Source organism: Megalopta genalis, chromosome 2 (assembly GCF_051020955.1).
Source record: "Megalopta genalis isolate 19385.01 chromosome 2, iyMegGena1_principal, whole genome shotgun sequence".
NCBI classification, from domain to species: domain Eukaryota; kingdom Metazoa; phylum Arthropoda; class Insecta; order Hymenoptera; family Halictidae; genus Megalopta; species Megalopta genalis.
In genome coordinates, this window is record NC_135014.1 from 17296737 (window position 1) to 17319940 (window position 23204).

The 23204-nt window shown below is 38.3% G+C and overlaps 2 protein-coding genes across 6 annotated transcripts in view; one reads left to right on the plus strand and one right to left on the minus strand.

Moving 5' to 3' along the window:
- Positions 1 to 1056: 1056 nt before the first annotated feature.
- On the minus strand, positions 1057 to 23095 carry LOC117219213 (uncharacterized). Its single transcript, XM_033468166.2, has 6 exons — positions 22898 to 23095; positions 9270 to 10027; positions 8109 to 8603; positions 6888 to 7156; positions 5741 to 6004; positions 1057 to 4204 (listed from the first exon to the last, which is right to left on the minus strand). Exons 2-6 carry the CDS (start codon positions 9995 to 9997, stop codon positions 3924 to 3926), a joined length of 2037 nt encoding a protein of 678 aa, XP_033324057.2. The 5' UTR covers positions 9998 to 10027; positions 22898 to 23095; the 3' UTR covers positions 1057 to 3923.
- The window catches only part of LOC117219212 (G-protein coupled receptor dmsr-1), a 96782-nt gene continuing 77564 nt past the window's right edge, over positions 3987 to 23204 (plus strand). For 2 of the 5 annotated variants that reach the window (XM_033468164.2, XM_033468165.2), the window contains exon 1: positions 3987 to 4315. The gene's annotated coding sequence lies outside the window, so the exon portion shown is untranslated. The other 3 variants (XM_076518623.1, XM_076518621.1, XM_076518624.1) reach the window with 3 other exon arrangements.

A 23204-nucleotide genomic window follows, 5' to 3' on the forward strand; every position in this document is an offset into this window, starting at 1 on the left:
TTTTCCATTTTGTTCGATGACCTTTTGCCGTCTCTCCGACAACTTGAAAATTCCACGCTCGTAGAAAGTCTGATCCTTTTCGGCCAAAAACTGAGTTCAGTGAGATTTTACAGCGTCATCATCATTAAAAGTTTTACCACGAAGGGAGTTGTCCAGGGATCGAAATAAGTGGTAAATCCGATGGCGCGAGATCAGGACTATATGGTGGGTGTAACATCGATTCCCAACCAATGTCCATCAATTTTTGCCGAGTGGACAAAGACGTGTGCGGCCTAGCATTGTCCTGCTGGAAAATGACACTTTTACGATTGACCAATTCTGGTCGCTCTTCCTTGACCGCTGCATTCAATTTGTCCAGTGGCTAACGTTCACGGATAATAAAAAATAACATAATAATAATAATAATAATAATTTTATAATATAATATTTACGGATATCATAAAAATGGGAGCGAGAGACATCTACAACTGAAATCGGCAATTACTTAGTTGCCAACCCAATATGTTAATCTCGCGTGAGATTTGTCGTACGTAAAATTAGGAATATAAAACAATTGTTAGTCTTGTGTTCTGGAAATATGTGAAGATCTGAAGTTTAATCATTAACTTATGCTGATCCATTGTCTAACGATCGTTATGACCTTACAGATTGTAACTGTTTCTTAGAAGAAAAAAGTTATTGATATTTATCGTTTGACAAAAGAACAGAATTTTGTTCGGACTTCAAATGTAAGTTACTACTAGAAATCTTCACTATCGAGGTATTGTAAAGGATTAAGTAAGTAAGCTAGTAATTTGTTGTCTTTTATTTTCTTTGTCATTCGAAGTAACAGCAAAATTTTGAAAAAGCATTTTCGTCATCGTCTAGTAGAGTACTCCTTTTACCATTAAAATAAAATAAATTCGAGTCACTTAGTCCAGTTTTAAGAAAGTTATTGCGTTTCAAAAGGTGTACGAACACTTTTGTGGGCCTCCGTAGTTCGGCGAAGAGTTCCAAAAAGGAATAATAAAAATATCGTAAAACCAGATACCTAGGAAATTGAAAAAGGAACATGAATTAAGAACTGAAACTGTTATTTATTAAAAACATTAAGAATATAATATTTCCTTAAGCGCAGCCGACAACGATACATCGTTGTTCGGCATTGTAAGGGTTAAAATTCCTCGACGATGATTAGAAGTTTCTATTGTTGGGATAATAGGATCACGAGATTAAACGAAGTCGGGGCAACAATGTGAAGTTCGGGGAATTCGAAATGTTCGTCGTCGAGAAATTCGCGGAGTTTACGGTTGTTTAGCCATCCGATAACAGCTGGCAGCGCAGTCGAATGAGATTGTTGATTAAGAGACGCCGTTAAATGAATTAATTATGCGAGTTCGTCGTGCAGCCGAAGGGGTGTAGGCCCGCCTCGGCAGATACGGGATTCGCGGCACGTACCTCATTTCTCCGTAGCCGGGGCTTTTTGTAAGCACGATTAAGTTGTAGCTGCTGGCTGTTGCGGAAGTGCTCCTCTATCAGCCCCGCCTATTGTTCTCCGGGAAGCTGACGCATGGAATCCGCTCGAATAAATCGCGCGCCCGCCTTCTAATCAACCGGGATCTTCTTTTCCGAACCGACGCGGTCGCTTAAATAATTTCCGCCACGAATCAGTGCCAGGCTTATTCCGACTTCGACAGGGTCGCTTTAGATTCAACTCACTGTTATCGACAGATCAGTATACTTTCCGAGGAACGCGATGCAAAGGATGAAAATCAATGTTGCGTCTAGTCTGTTGTCTTTCGTGCATGATGACGATGATGATGCATAATCTAATTGACTTGGGAGCACAGTAATTTTTCCCGGAAATGCCAAAATTTCGGTTGCTGTGAATTTCCCTGTGTTAGTCCTACGCCTATGTAATTTATTGCCACGTCATAAAATAAACCTAGGTAGATTGTTCTACGATTTTTTTTTTCTCAAGAAGTTACATCAATTTCTTCGTCCGAAGAACGATTCTAAAATGTTTCACATCAGCGTACATTCGACATTTATTAAACAGATATGATATATAGTAGTGGGTCACAAAAGTATTCGCTCACCTTTTAGAACGTAGTAACTTTTTCAGAACTGAACTAAATGATTTGCATTTTTTTTTAGATGACGGAGGGACTACTTTATTAGACGATGGCTAAAAAGCTTTTTTTTTTTTAATTTTGCCATTACTTGGAATGAAAAGAAAGAATTGAAAACCCTCGTTTTTTTAACTTTTTTATCCGAGCCTATAACGATAATTTTAAAAATGCCTTCTACAGATCTCGGTACCTTATATGCGTGCTGAAAATTTGATCAAAATCGTTTTCTTACAGTTTTGGGTCAAAATCGTGATAAAACTGCGATTTTTGCGATCTTTAATTTGTTGTAACTCGTAACAACGTAAACCGATTTAGATAAAATTTTCAACATGCATATAAGTTACCGAGATCTATGAGAGGCATTTTTTACATTTTCGTTATAGGCTCAGATAAAAATGTTAAAAAACGAGAGATTTTTATATTTTTACGAATCCAAGTAACAGCAAGATTTAAAAAAAAAACCATTTCATTCATCGTCCAATAGACTAGTCCCTCTATCATCTAAAAAAAATGCAAGTCATTTAGTTTAGTTCTCAAAAAGTTATTGCGTTTTAAAAGGTGAACGGAACATCTTTGCGACCCACTGTAAACATTTAGTGCAATTTGTGCACATTAATCACACACAATCATAGGACTTCAAACATTCTTAGACCACTAAATTTCAGGTTATCGGATCAAATCGAAAGTTACGATCGCAGTAACCGATACCGATCAAAGAATCGCCGGTACGCCCTAAACCTTTTATTGCAACGGCCATAACGGCGAGACGAGGCGCGAGAAAAACAAGTCGGACGGCGTTGCTGGCAAAAATCGTTGGAAATTCGAAATTTATGGTGAGCCATTTCTCGTTCAGAATATAAAAGCACGTCTTTCTCCATCGAAAAGTGGGTCCCTTATTCCATTTGGCTTTTGTTCGTCTGCCGGAACGTTCGAGGCCAACGTGTAGACGTCGCAGCTTTTCTTAAAATGTTGGCCAAAATGTAAGTTTCGAAATATGCACTTGTAATATATGTACGTATAATATTGCTATAGTATCAAGTATAGAATAGTTTTCTACTCGCATTTGCTTATTCAGTTGCTGAAAATGCCATTTTATGGATAGAACTGTATTTAAAGTCAAAGTAATTGCACTATTTGTAACTCTCTAAATTGACGCAGATATACAGAAAGAACGATAGTTTAACTGTAAACGATTGTAAACGACCAGTTTAATTGTACAATAGATGGAAAGAAAATATTTGGCTCCTGCAGACAATTTTTGGTTATATCGATGCTTTTTTCATTTCATACGATGATTTTGATTTCAAATCAGTTTTGTAATTAATTATGGAGAAACGTTTATTTTCCAGAATGTTGTTGTCTAAAATAGTACTAAAGAATTATTATCAATTATAAACAATATTTATAATCGATAATATCCTTTATTACTATTTCGGACAACAAAATTCAGCAAAAAAGTAAACGTTTTTCCCATAATTAATTACAAAACTGATTGGAAATTAAGATCATCACATTTTAAACTTTAAATTGCAATTATACAATTAAAGTCAAACATCCAAACTGATCGAGAACGTTCGCGAAAAATAAATTCAGAAGAATGCTTATACGAGCAGTGTCTGATCTTCCATTTTGAATCTTTCATTTCCGATAACATACGATTTTGATAACACAACCACGAAAAAACACAACGGTACCGATTTAAACAAAAAAAATCGTCCGAGATTGTGTATCGTGGCCAACCTTTTCTTGAAAAGGTACTAACCACCGTACATCGTCGACATCCACGTCGTCGCCAGTTTACGATCCCTCCCCCTAATCTCTGATCTGCTTCCGCTTCGTCGATGCCGCGACACGGTTAGTATCTCTGCGCTCGTAGATAAAGACGATCGTGCTGACTGCCAAACCGAAGTGAAAAATCGCGAACGGGATGAGCAGGTGCCGGACCGTGATCTTCCTGTGCACGATCGATTCATCCTTGCGATTCTGCTGGCTTGCCAACCGGGATACGATATGGTCCCGGTACCATTTCCCATAGAAGCCGGCGTTGTTTAGCCTGGAGAGTATGCTGTTTATGCGGTCGCGGAACGGCGATCCTGGAACAGTGTTTGCGATCCTGTAGCGGCGTCAACTGTCGTCGATGGCAAATGGCAATGGTGACATCTACTCGCTTCCTGACACCACGTAGCCTGGATGTTTGACTAGTAGTAAGTTGGAAAGTTGCACAAGGTATAGCACTGTCTTCACAGGTTTGTGTTTCAGTCACTCAGTTTTTGCTAGAGATAATATCTGTACGGGTCCATCTGTAGATTTATTAACACGTTCCGTGCCACGTGTACCATCGATGGTACACGCTTGCATGTTTACTTAGTGAACTGAACAAATTGTTTACAAGAAATTTAGAACCGAAGAATCAATTTCCACCGCAAGAATGGGCGTTGATAAGTTTTTGTTACGTTGTTATGTGTACGAGAATTAATAATTGCACGTAATACATCAAGTTTTAGTAAAATATCAAAGTGTGAAGATTCGAGTAAAAAAAGCTCGGCACGGAACGTGTTAACCCTTAACCGGACTGCCAATTCCAGTTAGATACGGTAAAATTTTCTCTAATTGAACCGTTTATTTTGAAAGTGGCATAAGTCACTTTACCGTAGTGGAAAGTGGTGATTTTTTAATGTTTATATACGAAATTATTTATACTGAGAATAAAATATCGGTATCCTGAGATAACAAATACAAGTAAATCTTCTCGAAAGTTAGCATCCGTATTTTGAAACGTGTTAAAACGCAAACCCTTAAATATATCGACTTAAAAACAAAGTGACTTATGCCACTTTGTTGGCTCAATTGGTTTGGATTAATTGTCGTTTGGCTCAATTGTCGCACAGCTTGGAAACAAAAACGGACAATTTGGGAAAAGTAGGCACGATTAATCGAGCCTTGTGTGTCGTTTTGATAGTTGCGTTGACAATCGGCGACTATAAAAACGAGCCGCAAGCCTCGAATAATCGCATCTCCTCTTCCCAAATTATCCATTTTTGGTTCCAGGCTGAGTCGATTGGGGAGAATTTACTGTAAACGCTTTTTCAGAACCGCTGCGGCCCCACTGATCCTAGAACACTGTTTCGTATCTACTCTGCGGGAATTTGAAGGGATAAATATGAAATCCACGATTACGTAATGTAAAATGATATGAAAAGATCAACTTCTTTGCAAACAGTTGTTACATTTTTGAGTGTTTTTTTTTAGAGACACTTCGATTAGATCTTTCATTTTCATTCAAAATTAATGAGTTAATAGGGGATTGCATGACTTCTCAAACAATTACATTAACGTACATTAGTGTATGACTCGTTCAAAGATGCGCGGGACTGCCGCGGCAACTGTAATCCGGTTAAGGGTTAATAGATCATGTTTAAATACAAGCCTGATCTTTAGGAATTTTTTCTGATAAAATTAACAGACTTCTTTCTAAAACGAATATGTCATCTAAAGCTACATGCATAGTTGAATCTGTAGTAATTTTTCAGCAATGGTAATCTTAAAAGGTGCACGATCGATAAACTCTTTCTCGGAAGTTGCTTCCAATATTTGATAAAATCAGAACGTCGCGAAAGGAGGGGACTTACCTTCCCGTACGATGTTAGCCAGGATGTAATCTTTGGGACATTCTTTGACGATATGCAGCTTTCGTCTTTGATGTTTATCGTACTTAAACGGCAGCAACGTCAATTGGTACAGATGCGCAGCGTCTCTGCTTTGGAATAATCTTCGTTTGATCTCCGTCTCGTTCGCGTACATCATTCTATCATGGAGACGTTTCAGTATTGGAGAGGTAGCGTCTGTCAGAGCATCGTCTATGATGTCCCTCGAACTCGTCAGAATTTCCAGTCCTGGAAAGAAAAAGGGCCAGTCTTAGAAACATATCGACTGCACTTCGAAATTCTCAGAGATTTAGAATTCTGTCTCGTAAAACGAAACGACGTCAGTCGTATCTTAGAATATTTATCTCGTGTACCAGTAGACGAGCTATGCTTGGGGTCATTTAAAAGGTCAGTTAAAAGAAAATTTAATTTTCGCTTCTCCAAAATACAAGAATATTGACCATTTATCATATGAGAAATTAGATTCAATTCTACAGGGTGTTCCACAATTACTTTAACAACCAAAAATGGGGGTAGCTGAGGTCATTTGAAGTAACTTTTTCCTTAGCGAAAATGCAATCGGCGGCTTTGTTTACGAGTTATTAACAAAAAACGCTGACCAATAAGAGGCGAGCTCAGCTGGCGCGAGGCCGCCCAGCCAACGAACGCATGCAGCCGAGTTCCGCTCATTGGCTATGAGCTATTTCACCATATATATATATATATATATATATATATATATATATATATATATATATATATATATATATATATATATATATGCGATATATATTCAATCTTTCCCTGCTGTAAAAATATCGTATTTGTTAAATACAATTGTAAAATAAACAAGGAAATACATGTATGCGTTGAACAATTTTGTAAAAATTGAAAAGGTTGAGAAAAATTGGAAATGTAGCCCCAAGTTTCCCCTTTGCGGTTCATTTTTAAAAAATGCAAGCGCTTAGTTTGACACAGTTTTTTTCATCCATGAATCAGCCGTTAGGAAAGTGTGAAAATCTGCTGGAGAAATATCGAAGTGATTTGCAACGATTTGCCTTACGTGCACGGGAATTGTCGTCTTTTTGCGCGCGTCTTCGAGCAATAGACGCAAGCGGAAGCGGGTAGTTACCGCTCTGTTCGAGTTGCTCCAAAGTGTCGATGTCATCGTAATAGTGCAGCCTGCTGAAGCTGGCCGCCAGCTGCGACGCGAACACTCCATTGAGAATAAGGCTGAGCCACAAACTGCACATCACGAATAATCGTTCTGGAAACCAGGGCTTCGTGTTTTCGAAAGGCTGCGTCTGGTGCAGCATGATCTCCGTGAAGTATTTCACGAGAATCATTAGCCTCGGGAAAATTGCCCCCTCGAGTCGGCTCGGATGCGATGCCGCAGAAAATCTGTTAACAAAATTATACTCGAGGCGCGAACACTTCGCGGAACTGCCGGTGGCGGAATTGCCGTTTTATTTTCTACGCAGTAGTTACGTGAGAATTTCAATTAGAATCATTCCAAGCGTTACTTGTTCTTGGTCTTCAGAGTTCGTAGTATCAATTAGATCAATTAGTTCGTTAAACCGCTTGTTACTCTTTATTTATTCGTCCTTTTAAATTTCGAGAAACAAGACGGCCTAATCGCCATTTTGATTTCCTGTGAGAATTTCGATTAGGTTCCTTTCAGATGTTACTTACAATTAGTATTCAGCGTTCATAAAATCACTTATAGTAACTGTTTCGTTAAACTGTTTTTTACTCTTTACTTATACGTGCCTTTAAATTTTGGGCAACAAAATGGCCTAGTCGCCATTTTGTTTTCTTAGTAAATAGCGTCCGCGTGAGAATTTCCAATTAGGTATCCTTGAAGCTTCGCTTAGTTTCTGACGTAAATAAAATCATTAATATTAAATATTTCAGCGAATAATTTCATATACATTTAAATAAGTTCAGTGCTTATATTGTTTGGAAAATAATATTTTTCTTCGTTCCCACGACGCTGTCCGCCGTTATTCAAGCAGATAGGTCCGGGAACACGCGCCTAACTTATAAAGTGTCGCAGTTTATACAACTAAATAAGCAACGGATAATTCACAGTTATCAGCTCTTCGGATGCGACAAGGTGGCATGCATTGAAAATGATGTGCAAAGATCGCGCAGATGCAAACGGATTAGAGTTACCACCCGTCGAATGATCAAAGCAGCAAGGGAATGCGGATCGCTTCCGGAGATCCTGCCCAGGAACCATAAACCGACGAGCAAACGAAATACCAGAAATAATTTCAACGGGCTGAGCACAAACAGTCCGTAGGGGGCTTGCGGTTAAAAGATCAATCCGTGCATTTGAACGGCTACTCACCCATCGTACGGTCTACCGTGGCGTTTCCCTGCGATTTCATTCGCAGTTCCGCTTTGATCTGCGAGGTAGCGTGGATCGCTACAATATTCGCGCGATCCGCGTACTTTTTCGCAGCTCTGGCGCGAATCGGCGGCCCTATTTGCGATCGACGCGTCCTTTATAGACGTGTAGATGATAGCTATAACGAAGTAGCTCGTCAAGATCAACAGCCAACAGCCGCCGCTGAAGGTCTTCAGGATCTCCAGGTACTCGGGAATTGGAAGAGCCTTCGGCACTACGACGCACAGCCTGTCGCTGTTGATGGCGGCGGTGAATTCGATCTGCTTGGTCATGTAGTCCTTCACGAAGAACTGGTTGAAAGACACGTCGCAGTGGCCGTAGACCAGCTGGCCGAGGGTGCCGAAGAATACGTTGTTTTCTTTCCAGCCGTGCTTGTCCTTTTCCTGAACTAATATCGGTGTCACGTTCATCTTTTTTGTGATCCCTTCCAAATACCTGCGGAATTGTTAGACGGTCGGTACGGGAATCGTACGAAGACCGTATCAAGGTCAAGCCTCGCCGGACCATGTCCGAGTCATTCAGTCTAGTCAGAGCTAGAGACACTGGATGTCGTCTGCCATTTGTTTACGTCAGATCAACGACACAGATGCAGAAACAAATATAGCAAATGTAATTACTATGTAGAAAAAGTACGACAAGATAATAGTAACAAGAAAATTTTAGTTCAAAATGTTTGTATACGTAAAGTATACAGGGTGTCCCGAAATTATTGTACGAGCGAGAAGTGAGGGGTTCCTGAGGTCATTTCAAGTAACTTTTTCCTTAGTGAAAATAGAACCCGCGGCTTCGTTTACGAGTTATTGATGAAAAACAGTGACCAATCAGAGGCGAGATTAGCTGGCGCGAGGTAGCCGAGCCAATGAACAGAGCTTGGTTCGGCCGCTCGTTGACTCAGCCACCTCGCGCCAGTTAATCTCGCCTCTCATTGGTCACTGTTTTTCGTCAATAACTCGTAAACGAAGCCGCGGATTGCATTTTTGCTAAGGAAAGAGTTACTTGAAATGACCTCAGGAACCCCACATTTCTCGCTCGTACAATAATTTCGGGACACCTTGTAAATCAGAACGTGGGAATGCGAAGGTTAAAGCAGTCGAAGCTTGCCTGTAGTCCAAGCCGCCATACTGGTCTCCCTGCTTAGTCATTGTGGTGGATTCGAAGATGGAGATGCGCAGAGGATGCTTCTCAAAGCTGCGTCTCTCCTCGAAAAGGTCTGAAACGTCGGTGAGATTCGTGTAATCGATCTTCAGGAAGTACCCTTCCTGAGGTACTCTTCCAAAAGGATCGAATCGAATCGTTCTCGATGAATCACTGGCGAGGAAGATTATCTTGTAGATCCTGCGGGTTCTCCAAAGCCTCTGGAACAACCACCTGCAGAATCGTTCGAGCTTGCAGAAATTTATTGTCCCGAGGCTTTGCAAGACATAGAAACTATCAGGATGCCAAAACGAAGATAAATGAGGCGAATCCAAGATGTTCTTCAGGCGGTTAAGCTGCGAGAATTGTAGCAGAACGCATCCTCCAGGCTCGACCACTCGATAATCCTCCTCTTGGTGCTGCCAGCTCAGGGACATCATGTGATCCAGCGTGATCAGCCGACTGGGCACCTTGACGTAGTTCAAAATGCCTCGAGGGTCGTCGGACGTGTCCTCGTCATCGTAATCGTCGAACACGACTGTTAGTAGAGCCGTTTTCGTGGTGTTTGCCCACTTCTCCAGGATGGAATAGACCACGGAATAATTATTCGACCGTGTACAGGTATTTGGGAATTCGCACACGGCGAGGGAGAACATGACGGACATGTGGAGGACCGTCCGGAATGCGACGGACATCTTGTCGGTGATGGAGTCAGTGTTTGCGCGCTGAAAGTGAGCAAATAATCCATGCAAAACTCGTGCCGCAATAATAATGCGTGTTGCATATTACTACCGTTAATTGTTATTACTATTAATGAACAATTATAGTAATCGATTCAAACTGATGGGACAGAGAAATTAACGTAAAAGATAAATGTAGTCAAATAAATATATTTGAGCTGTATTCAATTTCCCACTGTAAGTAGATCATTTTTTAAACAACTAATTAGTATATTCGTTGCAGAGAATTTAAATTACGCTTCCTTCTATTTTACGAATTTACAGACGCCATAAATGCATAAAGATCCGCGGTCTAAATAAAACAGTGCATAAAACGGCAATTTTCCCGCTGGGTAGAGTGCACAAGTCCCAGAAAGTTCTTATTCGAGGGAACAAAATTCAGGACTATTTCATCAGTGTTTCGTCTTTTTAGAACCGAAGTATACGCAGAGATAAAAGGCCGCACCGACGCGTTGGGTGCAAAGCGGAGAACCATTTCAGCGTGGAAGACGCGAAAAAATTTGTCATTCTACCGTCTCGGAGACATTTTTCGAACGCAGACGCGAGCGAGTGCCGTCTCTCTTTAACCGGGGGCGACTGCTTCAAACAGGATCCGGCGACACCTCGGGCAATAAATTTTTGCAATAATGCACCTCGAATGCTTACTTGCGCGCGTCAGAGTATCATCTTTTGCGACTCGATCTGCGAACAGCGCGCGGATATACGAACGACGGGGAAGAGCAATACCACCATATATTGAAACTCGATATTCCTCAAAGGGCCTTAACGAACCAGTGTTGCAACTTTATGCATCGCGAGACTCGATTTCGCCGAAGAAAATGTTTATACGTCGAGTGTAGCTCCCAGGATGCCACGCATGATGCTACTTCAATTGCCGTGGCACTCGTAACGATAACCTGATTATCGTCTTTTGATCGGATCCGGTGTGACACGGCCGTAATATTTCATGTCTACGTTTATCTTGCTTTATTTTGCCTCTATATTTTCTTCTACGTTGTGTTGCACGTAATACTACAACACAATTGCTAGCAGCTAGTTATGATGATATAGAATATAGAATATATATAATATATAATATATAATATATAATATATAATATATAATATATAATATATAATATATAATATATTCTATATTCTATATCATCATAACTAGCTGCTAGCAATATAATAGCTAATATATATATATATAGAGAGAAATATATACATTAATATATATTTAATTATTATTAATTTATATATTTAATATATATTTCTCCCGAAAATGCCAAAATTCGGGTCCTTGTGAATTTATGTCACACACGGGTGACACTTTTAACTGGGTTTTGAAATGCATTTTTGTTATACTATACCGAGCAAACTCGATCTTACTGGGATTTTTAGAATACAAAAGAATCAAATTAATATATCCCATGATAAATTTTGACGTTCTTGTCACGAGTTCATTAATTAAATAACTTCGATTAAATAACTTCGCGTATCTGGCACAAACAATTTCTGTTGTCCATAAAAATCGTCTCTTCGTTTCAAGATTTCCTTCCTTCACAAAGAACATGAAAACTTTCTTTCAATGAAGCAAGAACTCGGGGCACGAACATTTATCATTTCCGTCACACTTTCTAAGAACTACGACAAAAGACTGCAAAAATGATTTCGAAGTTAAGCTAGTGGCAAATAATGGGGTCGGATTTAGATGTCGAGGAAAAGACGACAATTCGTGAACACATAAGAACATAAAAACAAGTGCGTGTGGCTTAAATTTCGCAGCAGACCTACGTTTGAGATTAAGAAATAAGTAACACTAATACAATATGCGTATATCTAAAATTACATTCATCGTCTTTATGACTGTTGCCATAGCTTATGTAATTACGTAATTGTTATATTATTTCCTGATTAGTACGAATAGTCGAGCTAATAAGGAAGCATATATAAGTAAAGCGTTTTAAAGTCTATTTAAACAAATAAATAAGTTAGATTCAGCGGCACAATGGGCAACAAAACGCAGCAGATCTAGTGTCCTAGATTGTCCTAATTAAATTCTTTTCGCGATCGACTTAGAGAATCCGATCTTCTAATAACTCGACTCGGCGCTAAGGAAGCGTTCGAGCATTCCTAATCCGAGGGTGTCAAGCTCCGTTCCGGAAGTCGCATTCCGGGTGCATCGATCTCCTATCTCCGATATCCATGAGATTAAAAACCACGGAGAAAACCATGAAGCTCGAGAACAATGAGCAAATCGATCCGAGGAGCCCGTCTCGCCGGCAAACCTTTTCCTCTCTCCATCCGCATACAAAACACCTTCCCGACGGCGGGCATGAGGCTGCGCCGGTGCTTCTTAATAATACCTGCACCGGGTGGAAATTTAATCAAGTTTTTAAATATTCCGCGAGTCGTCACGGGTTCTCACTTGCTCGCCTGTGGGTATCCACGCAAAATCTGGTATTTAGGTGGGAACTATGGAGTTGGTTTTCCAAAAACCACGGAGTGTGAATAGACGTGAAACATTATGAGCGACGTGCGAATGAGTTTGATAATTATCAAGGTTATATTCTGATTCATATATTCTGATTATAATCAGGATATGAGAGACGTGAGAGTAGATGAACATAAATACAGTAATTTCTCCCTAATTCGCGCTCAGATTGCGCACAAAAATGGACAATTTGGGAAGAGGAGATACGATTATTCGAGTCTCGCGGCTCATTTTTATAGTTGTAATTGCAACTAAGTAATTGCCGATTTCAGTTATAGATGTCTCTCACTCCCATTTTTATGATATCCGTAAATGTTGTATTATAAAATTATTATTATTATTATTATGTTATTTTTTATTATCCGTGAATGTTAGCAACTGGACAAATTGAATGCAGCGGTCAAGGTAGAGCGACCAGAATTGGTCAATCGTAAAGGTGTCATTTTCCAGCAGGACAATGCTAGGCCGCACACGTCTTTGTCCACTCGGCAAAAATTGATGGATATTGGTTGGGAATCGATGTTACACCCACCATATAGCCCCGATCTCGCGCCATCGGATTACCACTTATTTCGATCCCTGGACAACTCCCTTCGTGGTAAAACTTTTAATGATGATGACGCTGTAAAATCTCACTTAACTCAGTTTTTGGCCGAAAAGGATCAGACTTTCTACGAGCGTGGAATTTTCAAGTTGTCGGAGAGATGGCAAAAGGTCATTGAACAAAATGGAAAATACATTACAGACTAAACTTCGTTCCAAGTAAAAAAAAATTGTTTATTTCATTAAACAAATCGGCAATTACTTAGTTGCCAACCCAATATAAAAACGAGCCGCAAGGCTCGAATATCCTTCTGGTACTTCTGGTCGAACGAAACGGCCAAATTCGAAGGAAGACTCGTAACGGTTGACCAGCGCACCAATAAAAGGATGTGCTCGCACGGCACGAGGCAGAACGCGACAAATTATATTAGAACGTGCGTCACTGTTTAGTAGTAAATAGAATAGTTTCCGAAACCTACTATCTCTATAGTTTGATGTATAGAAAGAAAGGAAGGATAAAACCGTGGTTTGCGAATATCTGCAAGTTTCATTTACGTTCGAGTTATGCACGATCGTTTATCGAACAAATGTAGATATATTATAATTGTTGTTCTAACTCTGCTCGCTCGCACTCTTAAATTATGTTTTAATATCCTAGTTTCCCGAGTTTGTCGCCTTTTCCGTAGCGCCAACTGTTTGTTCAATGAAAGAGGAAAGTTCTCTTCGTTATTGACATTTGAATTGAGCGTCGTTCTTTCCAGCAAGGGAGACCGGGGCTAGAAGTTACAGAGGTAAAGAGTTACAGTGGAAATTTCCGATCAAAGAACGTATGTAGTTATCGGAATTTCATCGAAAGAAACAAATGCTCGACATCCTTTACTGCCATCCGGTTTATCCTTTAGTTTAAGTATGAAAGGTATAATTTTGGTTAAAACTGGGGGTGGGGTGATGTCTATGGTTTTGTTTTTAAATCACAAGAATTGAGTCCAATTACTACTAAATATTATACTGCAGCGAACATAATGACTTTTTTTTTAAACTGAACTATATGGCTTGAATTTTTTTTAGATTATAGAGGGATATCAGCCTACTAGACAATAACTCTAATACTTTTTTAAAAATTTTGTTATTACTTGGGATGAGAAAAAGAATTAAAAAATTCATGTTTTCCAACTTTTTAATCTGACTCTATAACGAAAATTTAAAAAATAAGTTTTGTAGATCTCGATAAGTTACACGCATGCTGAAAATTTCGTCAATATCGGCTGACCTTGACAAATCGCAGTTTTGTTCCGAATTTTGACACTTTCGACCAATAAGTGTGAGAAATCTGCAGTTTTTAAAATCTTTTGACGCTTGTAACTTGACTTTGCATACATATATATATATATATATATATATATATATATATATATATATATATATTGTAAATAATTGCACGCTTTATCTGATAAAAATATCATAATCCCAGATTATTTCATAGACAACACATAATAACGAGATTTTTATGAAAATGTCACGATTGCTCTCGGTCTTCCCTAACTCGACCACGACTTTAAACTTGTGTTTCAGTGCTCTACTTTCTCAAGTCCGTTCTTTGTCCTTTGTGGTTCTTCCGGTTTGCCTAATGAAACAGAAGAATAGTTGGCAAAGTTCTTCGTTGGAGATGTTGGCTGAACACGATTCTAAGTACCCCGAACAAATACGGTGGCCATCTCCTCGCACGAGTTTACCCTAACTCCGAGCTTACAATTCAATTTTTTATCCAGCTCTTTCGTCGTAGTTCGCTGTTTTTCTTCGAAGTTATTTCAGTTTGATCCACGGAAATGAAAAATTCTTCGTCGCACGACTCTTCCTCGACTGTGAACCATTTTCAAATTCTGCTTTCCAGAGTTTGCAATTTTCTGTGCAGTTTTTCTGAAATTAACCTCGTCGCGGTATACGGAAACTCTTTAATTCATCAGCGTTTAATCCGAATGAGTCAACCGCCGTCCTTTAAACAAACGTGATGACTCTGCAGGTTACCATTCTCAATTTCTAGCCCACGCTTCCGCCGCAACGCGGTTAAAATCGAGGAACTCCGTGCGAGCTCGGATTCAGCAGAATTACTGAAAATCTGCATGTACTTCCCGCTTTTCATATCAGCAATTTTTCCAGGAAAATTGTATTCTCGTGAGAGATGCACATCAAAATGTAGCGATACGGTGTTACTTTCCATTAAATGTTCAATTCTGCGAATTTAAATCGCGCAAGGACTGCTCTCGAGATCGATCCCTCGGCGAACATAACAAACACGATTATTAAATTATGATATTAATCCGTACAAAACGCGGAGCGACGATCACACGCTTGCTCGCGCGGTATGACGTTATTATTATCGATATCTGCGAATAAATTATTCGAAGCGTAAAAGCGGAGCACCAGGCGAACGAATCGAGCAAATATCGTAGACAATCCAGGATCGAGAGTGATTAACCCCTTGTACTGCGACTTATTTTGCAGCTACATTGGATTAACACCCGTTTGTTATTAATAAATTTCTACGTGACGCGGATCATTTATATTTAATGTTTTTACTTCGATGTGTTGATATCGACGGCAAAAGGGTAGAATTTTATTTCGATTTAGAAGACTTTAATCTCTTGCTATACTTTGACGAGTTCAAGTCGTCATTAAAATTTCCAGTAATAACTTGATGAGTGTAGATGTTATTCTGTCCGTTCAAATTGGAATAAAATTCTATTCTCTTGTCGTCGATATTTATGCGTTCAAGTAAATTTAGGCACACGATGAGCATCAATTTTCTTTCCCTTCTAAGAAATTATTGCGGTCGAAAAGTTTCTAATCGCAATAACTGCGAAGAAGATGGTATCTCCCCATCTACAGTGGCAAACAAAAGTGTATACAGACACCGCATGTCATATAATGTTGAAGATAATGCTATCAATCCCTTAACTAACCGGTCGAATTTGGATGATTGTAATTACAAGGTGGATGTAATTAACAATACGTAGTAATTGCATAGTGAGCATAGTGAAGCATAGTGAAGCATAGTGAGGCATAGTGAGGCATAGTGAGTCATAGTGAGGCAGAATGAAGCAGAATGTAGCAGAATGAAGCAGAATGAAGCAGAATGAAGCAGAATGAAGCAGAATGAAGCAGAATGAAGCAGAATGAAGCAGAATGAAGCAGAATGAAGCAGAATGAAGCAGAATGAAGCAGAATGAAGCAGAATGAAGCAGAATGAAGCAGAATGAAGCAGAATGAAGCAGAATGAAGCAGAATGAAGCAGAATGAAGCAGAATGAAGCAGAATGAAGCAGAATGAAGCAGAATGAAGCAGAATGAAGCAGAATGAAGCAGAATGAAGCAGAATGAAGCAGAATGAAGCAGAATGAAGCAGAATGAAGCAGAATGAAGCAGACTGATATGAGGCGAATTGGTTTCGAGTTTTTACACTCTTCGAAGACAGAGAACTAGAAACTGATTGGCTAATAAAGAAATGGAAAGGGAAGTAAAAAAGTGATGTAGCGCGCAGTGCCGCAGGTAGCGGGAAATCCTGAGCGGGTGGTCAAAGCGGTGCGAGCTGGTGAGCCTGCTATAAATCGAAGTGCTCGGAAGAGTGCTGCCGAAAAAATACTGCTGAGAAAGTACTGCCGAAAAGACGACGGCTCTAAGAAAACATGTATCTAAAAGACTGAAAGGTAGAAGACTAGGGCTCTACGAAATTGAAGGCCTAACAGACGTGACCTTTTGTCAATTGCATGCCGTTCGTCGAAAGAATACGAGTATTGTCTCGCTAAGCCATAGGAAACTCTCCGGGAATCAAGTCACTCTAAAATTTGAACAAAAAAGCAATTCGTTTCGAACAAAGTCGAACGGACGAAGAACGAAAATTCCTTTGAGGGACGGAACATAAATCATGAACACATAAATCACCATAACAAGTCTGACACCGTACTATAGGACAAAGGGTTAATAAAAAAGACGCCGTATCATTTTTTTCCTTGTCGCTAGAAATTCCTACGTTAAAAATCCACGTTTCGATCCTTTATGCAACGAAACGACGATCTTCCGAGGGTATAATGCGGAGAGATCCACTCGCTGTGAGACGATGCACCCGGAAGACATGTGCAGAGGCATGTACAACGAGTCTGCACATACCTAGGCACATACAGCACATACAAGTGCGTCACTGTAAATCCTAATCCTGACAAAGCTGCGGCTGGTAGCTCGACAACGCGTTCAGCGTCGGCAGACAATAATTTAACCTCGGATGCGCAGCCGGGAAAAAGGATATCATGTCCGTGCCGAACTGCATCACGCGTGCAACCATCCTGCTACGTGTCGTTAGGTATCTCATTAATTGCGTTATTAATCGGGAAAGCACGACTTACGTGTTGGCGGGAGAATCCGCCAGTGAGAAATACTATAACGCGCACGTTCTTTGTCGTTCACGACGATAATTGATATGCGAGAAATTTCATATGAATCCGCAGCTTAAGTACTCAAATTCCCGTGAAATGATCAGACTGTTTTGTTCACTGACCTAATAACGTCCGGCCCGGAGGCACGGTTAATTGCATTTGTATCGTTTAATCGCCGCATTCGCGCGGTCGCTTATGCCCACGTTTCCTTGAAATGCTGGTAACGATGATGGTGGGTTAGGCCATTTTCGTTGTCGAGGATGTCTTCAAACGTGTTCGGAAGATAGGAGTATTATGACGTTATTATTCAACCGTATAATTGGAACGATATTGAAAATCATAATAAAGATGTAGTCATTTTCGAATCCTGGGAGTTGTGTTGAAGATAATGAAAATATAATAACCGAGTCGTGAAACTTGTGCTTAAAAGTAAGTGTCACGATATTATTATTCAAGTTGCATTGAAGATAAAGAAAACGTAATAACCGAGTCTTGAGACTTGTGCTTAAAAGTAAGAGCCGCGATATTATTATTCAATCGGATAATTGCAATGATTAGAAATAATAGTAAAGATGCAGCAATTTTCGAATCCTAGGGAGTTGCGTTGAAGATAAAGAAAATATAATAACCGAATCTTGAAACTTGTGCTTAAAAGTAAGAGCCGCGATATTATTATTCAACCGGATAAATGCAATGATTAGAAATAATAATAAAGGTGTAGCAATTTTCGAATCCTAGGGAGTTGTGTTGAAGATAAAGAAAATATAATAACCGAATCTTGAAACTTGTGCTTGAAAGTAAGAGCCGCGATATTATTATTCAAGCGTGTAATTGAATAGAAACAATCAGAGAACTAACGAAGATACGGCAATTTTTGAATACTAAGAAGTAAGATTGAAGATAAAGGAAATGCAGTAAAATCAAATTAGAATCTGAGTCGAAAAAGAAAATTGGAATCTGTATTGTTAATATTTGAAGGTATACAGTAAATTCCCCTTAATTGACACACACTCAGATTGTGCACTAAAATAGACAATTTAGGGACAGGAGATACGATTATTCGAGCCTTGCGGCTCGTTTTTATATTTTAACCGATCGTCAAAAACTATAAAAACGTGCCGCAAGGGTCGAATAATCGTATCTCCTCTACCCAAATTGTCCATTATTGTGCACAATCTGAGCGTTAATCAGGGAGAATTTACTGTAATTGGTACAATAAGATTGAAAATGTTAGATTGAAAGTAATGGGACGAAAGTGGCCGGGAAATCAAATTTGAGCGTGAAAAGATTGGGGTTTTTCTCTGTCGAGAGAAAAGTTTATCGATCCCGTGGGATTTTCTTCACACAAACAAGGGATAAAGGAAGCCATTCTAGAAAACATATTGCCCGTCGAAAGCATCGATTAGAAAATAAATGGTAATCCATCAGGACGATGCAGCCGAAAGGAATAAATTTGCCTGGCCCAATAATTTCTCTCGCCTACACGAAGGACTTCTGATACGAGTCGAAGATCGTAAATCAGCTCCTTGTAAAGGATCGAGTCAACACGGCCTATCGGCATTGCATAAAGCGCCCCTTGGAGGTAACATTTCGTCGTTAAAACTTCGTCAGAATCTTGTCTTATATGTATAATACGGTCTCATTCAAATACTATCGATTCGGAATGAAATCAGAAAGTTGCAAACGATCGTGGAGAACTGTCTGCTTCCTGCGAATGATTCATACGCTTCATTGATCCCTGTGATCAATATGTATTAATACAGTAAACCTTAACCTTTCGGCTTCTACTTTATCAAGTAAATTGAATCGAGTTGGGGATCGAGGGAGTAATTAATATCGTGCACCTTCACCTTCCACATTTCGTCCTATTAATTCTTTCAATCCTTTTTCCAGCTTCTTGTGCTTTTCAGATCGCAATCACATTTAAAAACCTGCGTGTATTACTTAAAAAATTAATTTCTATGTATTGACAAATAATTCTATCATTTACGAGGCGACGCAAGTTACTTCACAGAGCTAGACATTAATTTTGACAGTAATCTGTCGAGTAAAGATAATTTTATATATGCTTATGCATTTCGAAAATTGTTTCACTGAAACTGATGGAAAAATTGGTAAATTCACTTATAAAATAATAATATTAAACCCTGTTGCCCCAATTCCCGTTTCTAAATGAATTGAATTGTGTCGCTTTTTCGGGCGCCAGTTTATCATGAAAAGCGTCGAAATAAACGAAAGCATATTTACTGTTTACTCGGACAGAGGCAGCCGTGCTTCCGAATTTCGTGGGGCTTCAACAAAATTTGCTGGCATCATTTTTCGCCAGGAATGCCGCGCCGACTGGCGAACTTCCGTTGTTCCAAAAGTAGTGTTGGAAAGGTTTCCGTCGACTTTTCTTATTTACTCTCGCCCTCTCGCGACTAATTAAAAGCAGCGACCGAAAGACGACTCCTTCTTTGGCTGTATAATGTAGCCGTCGAACGACGTGACATCCCTTTCAAAGAATTTATTATCGCCTCGAGATCATAGCTTTCCATCTCTGACGGACTAATTAAAATTGAAGCCGGCGCGGTTGACCGTGAAATTAATTTTGAAATTCGAAACTCGAGCAAAGTATAAAAACAATTAATAAAGCATGATTGCGTTTCAAGAAGACTTTGAATTTTCGTAATTAGTTTCAGGCCGGAATATTTTTATAATATATTTTATATATATATATATATATATATATATATATATATATATATATATATATACAATATATATTCATATATTCATATATTTATATATTCCCATATTCACATATTCATATATATATATTCATATATTCATATATTTATATATTCACATATTCCCATATTCACATATTCACATATTCACATATTCCCATATTCACATATTCATATATTTATATATTCATATATTCACATATTCATATATTCATATATTCATATATTTATATATTCATATATTCACATATTCATATATTCATATATTCATATATTTATATATTTATTACATATGTTTCTATATAAATTTCTTATAAATAACAATGTAATAATATACAACCGCACTGGAAAGTATTCGAACAACTGAATCTCCGATTTTCGAAATTTGGATCGCTATAATTTTCAAATTTGAAGACTTCACTTTGATAGATCATCGATTATTTGCCGATATTTCCACAGTTCCTGAATATTAAGAAAACGTAAGGGATACGAAGAAAAAGAATATTCTGTAAAGAATTTTGGCTTAAATAAATGATAATTGGATGGGAGTATTTTGACTGTTCTTTTACATCCGAATTGAAGACATTAGAAATCAATGCTTCAGATTGGAGGAAATGGAAAAGCAAAGTTAACCGAATCCGTAACAGCGTACCAGTCGATTTGACGGAATTGCAATTCCTACTGCTTTCAAAATAATCCATAAATTACTTTGACGGTTCAGAGACCCAGGATATGCGGATATTCTTTTCTTCTCGCGGATCGAGCTAGTCCCGCGATTCTCGAATGAGTAATTTTTCTGTTCCAAATGTCTTAGGCATCGACATTGACAGAATGGTTGCGTAAGCAGCAAGCGGAAAGATGTATCGCCGGTGTCAGTTGCAAACGCTTCTCGTCCCGCGAGGGACGGGCACTTTTCATTCAGAATGAAAATAATACGGGCACACAGTCGACAATTTCGACCAATTTCGTAATAGAATCAATCGGGATTTTCGACGATTAATCTTATGCGTTGGGAAATGGTTTTGTGGATTAATCCCTTGACATACAAATAAAATAGAATTTGATGCGTCCGAAAAATACTATTTAATTTGTATTGTTTAAATTTATTAAATATTAAATATTTATTAATTTTATTTATATAAATATTAAATATTAAATATTAAATATTAAATATTAAATATTAAATATTAAATATTAAATATTAAATATTAAATATTAAATATTAAATATTAAATATTAAATATTAAATATTAAATATTAAATATTAAATATTAAATATTAAATATTAAATATTAAATATTAAATATTAAATATTAAATATTAAATATTAAATATTAAATATTAAATATTAAATATTAAATATTAAATATTAAATATTAAATATTAAATATTAAATATTAAATATTAAATATTAAATATTAAATATTTGTATTGATTAAAAAATACTATATAAATTATTTAAAATCTCAACTGAACAGTTATGTGTATACTGAGAAAAAGAATGTCTTATTTTGAATTTTGGATTACTGATTTGTGGATGCAATTTTGTTATTGGTACTGTCGAAAAAGTGGGAGGGTTTCGTGTCTTGAATATTACTAACAAACCAGAATCGACGCACGAGTGAAGCAACTGAGTAATCTAATAATACATTGTTAGATTATTACAGTCGGAAACAGTTCTCGACGAGTTAGACTCGTCAAAGTCTACAGTGGCACATGAAATGAATGACGACCCTAACTCGTCATTGTATGTGACCTACCGAACACTAAAAATGGCCATGTGTGTCGCTTCATAACGATGACAAGTATGATGAATGTGTTTCCCCATTTTGATCATATAATGTATGCTTGCATTAAGATATTGATTCAGCTGTTTTCCATTAAAGAGTCTTTATGATTTCAACAACTTTAAAACAAACAACGTGTAACCGGTTGCTTTGACTGGCTCCATAGGTTTGGTGTTCAATCAATTTACCAAAGCTATTAGCAGCGCAAAAATAAAGTACTCAATTCCCGTGTCTTGCAGGCGACACCAAAAATTTTGATCTTGCACTATATTTATGACTAAATCGCGAATTTTATGGATTTATGACAAAATGGAGTAGGTGAAATTTAAACTAGTGGGCAGATCGAAAGAATTGGACGACTGTCAATATATTATTGTCTCTATATTAAAATAGCTAAAGGCAGAAACGGTTTTCCATGTGGTTCCTATATCTTGTTATCAATACAGGAATCTTTTATTTTTGCATAAAGATCCGCGGTGTACTTATGATAATTTCAACACACGCAAAAACACACGCAAGAATAAAAACCGAAAACGACCAAGAATAAAAATTTCTAGCACTCACATAAATGTATCGAAGTTCGACGTTTGTTAAATCCTTTAACACTTTGTTTGTCACGTCACACATATGTGAATGACAAAATGATTCATTCAAATTAGAAAATTAATTTTTACGCTAATCCAATATATCTTCTTAATTTGACTAGAATCCGCGAGGCGAAAGAATATTGAAAATGTAATTGGCTGTCATAGCTTCTTAACTTTTTAATTTTAAACTCGATTGAATGAAATTTCTTAAGTTTGTGAAACTTTTGTGGCGGTGTCGGCGCGACACGCTCGAAGTGTCACAAAAACAGACACGATGAAAACGCAGAGATTATATTCAAAAATCTTACGTGTTCGACGTCGACGGCTCGCTAGTTCATTCTCGAGAGTGCTTGTCACTGAAACAGCAGCAGAGACGGAGCAGACAGAAGTGAACGGAAGTGAACGGAAGTGAACGGAAGCGAACGGAAGCGAACAGAGGCGTACAGAAGCGAACAGAAGCGGATGAAACGGTAATCTGTATCGTTCGAAGCCAGTCGGCGCGGAATTCGTCGGGCCACTGAAACCTTGCGTCGAGGCTCGAGCCGGCACTCGAGGAAATCTGATAAGCGGACGTTAAAAAGGGTCGGTATCTTCTCATATCTACATCTTCATTCG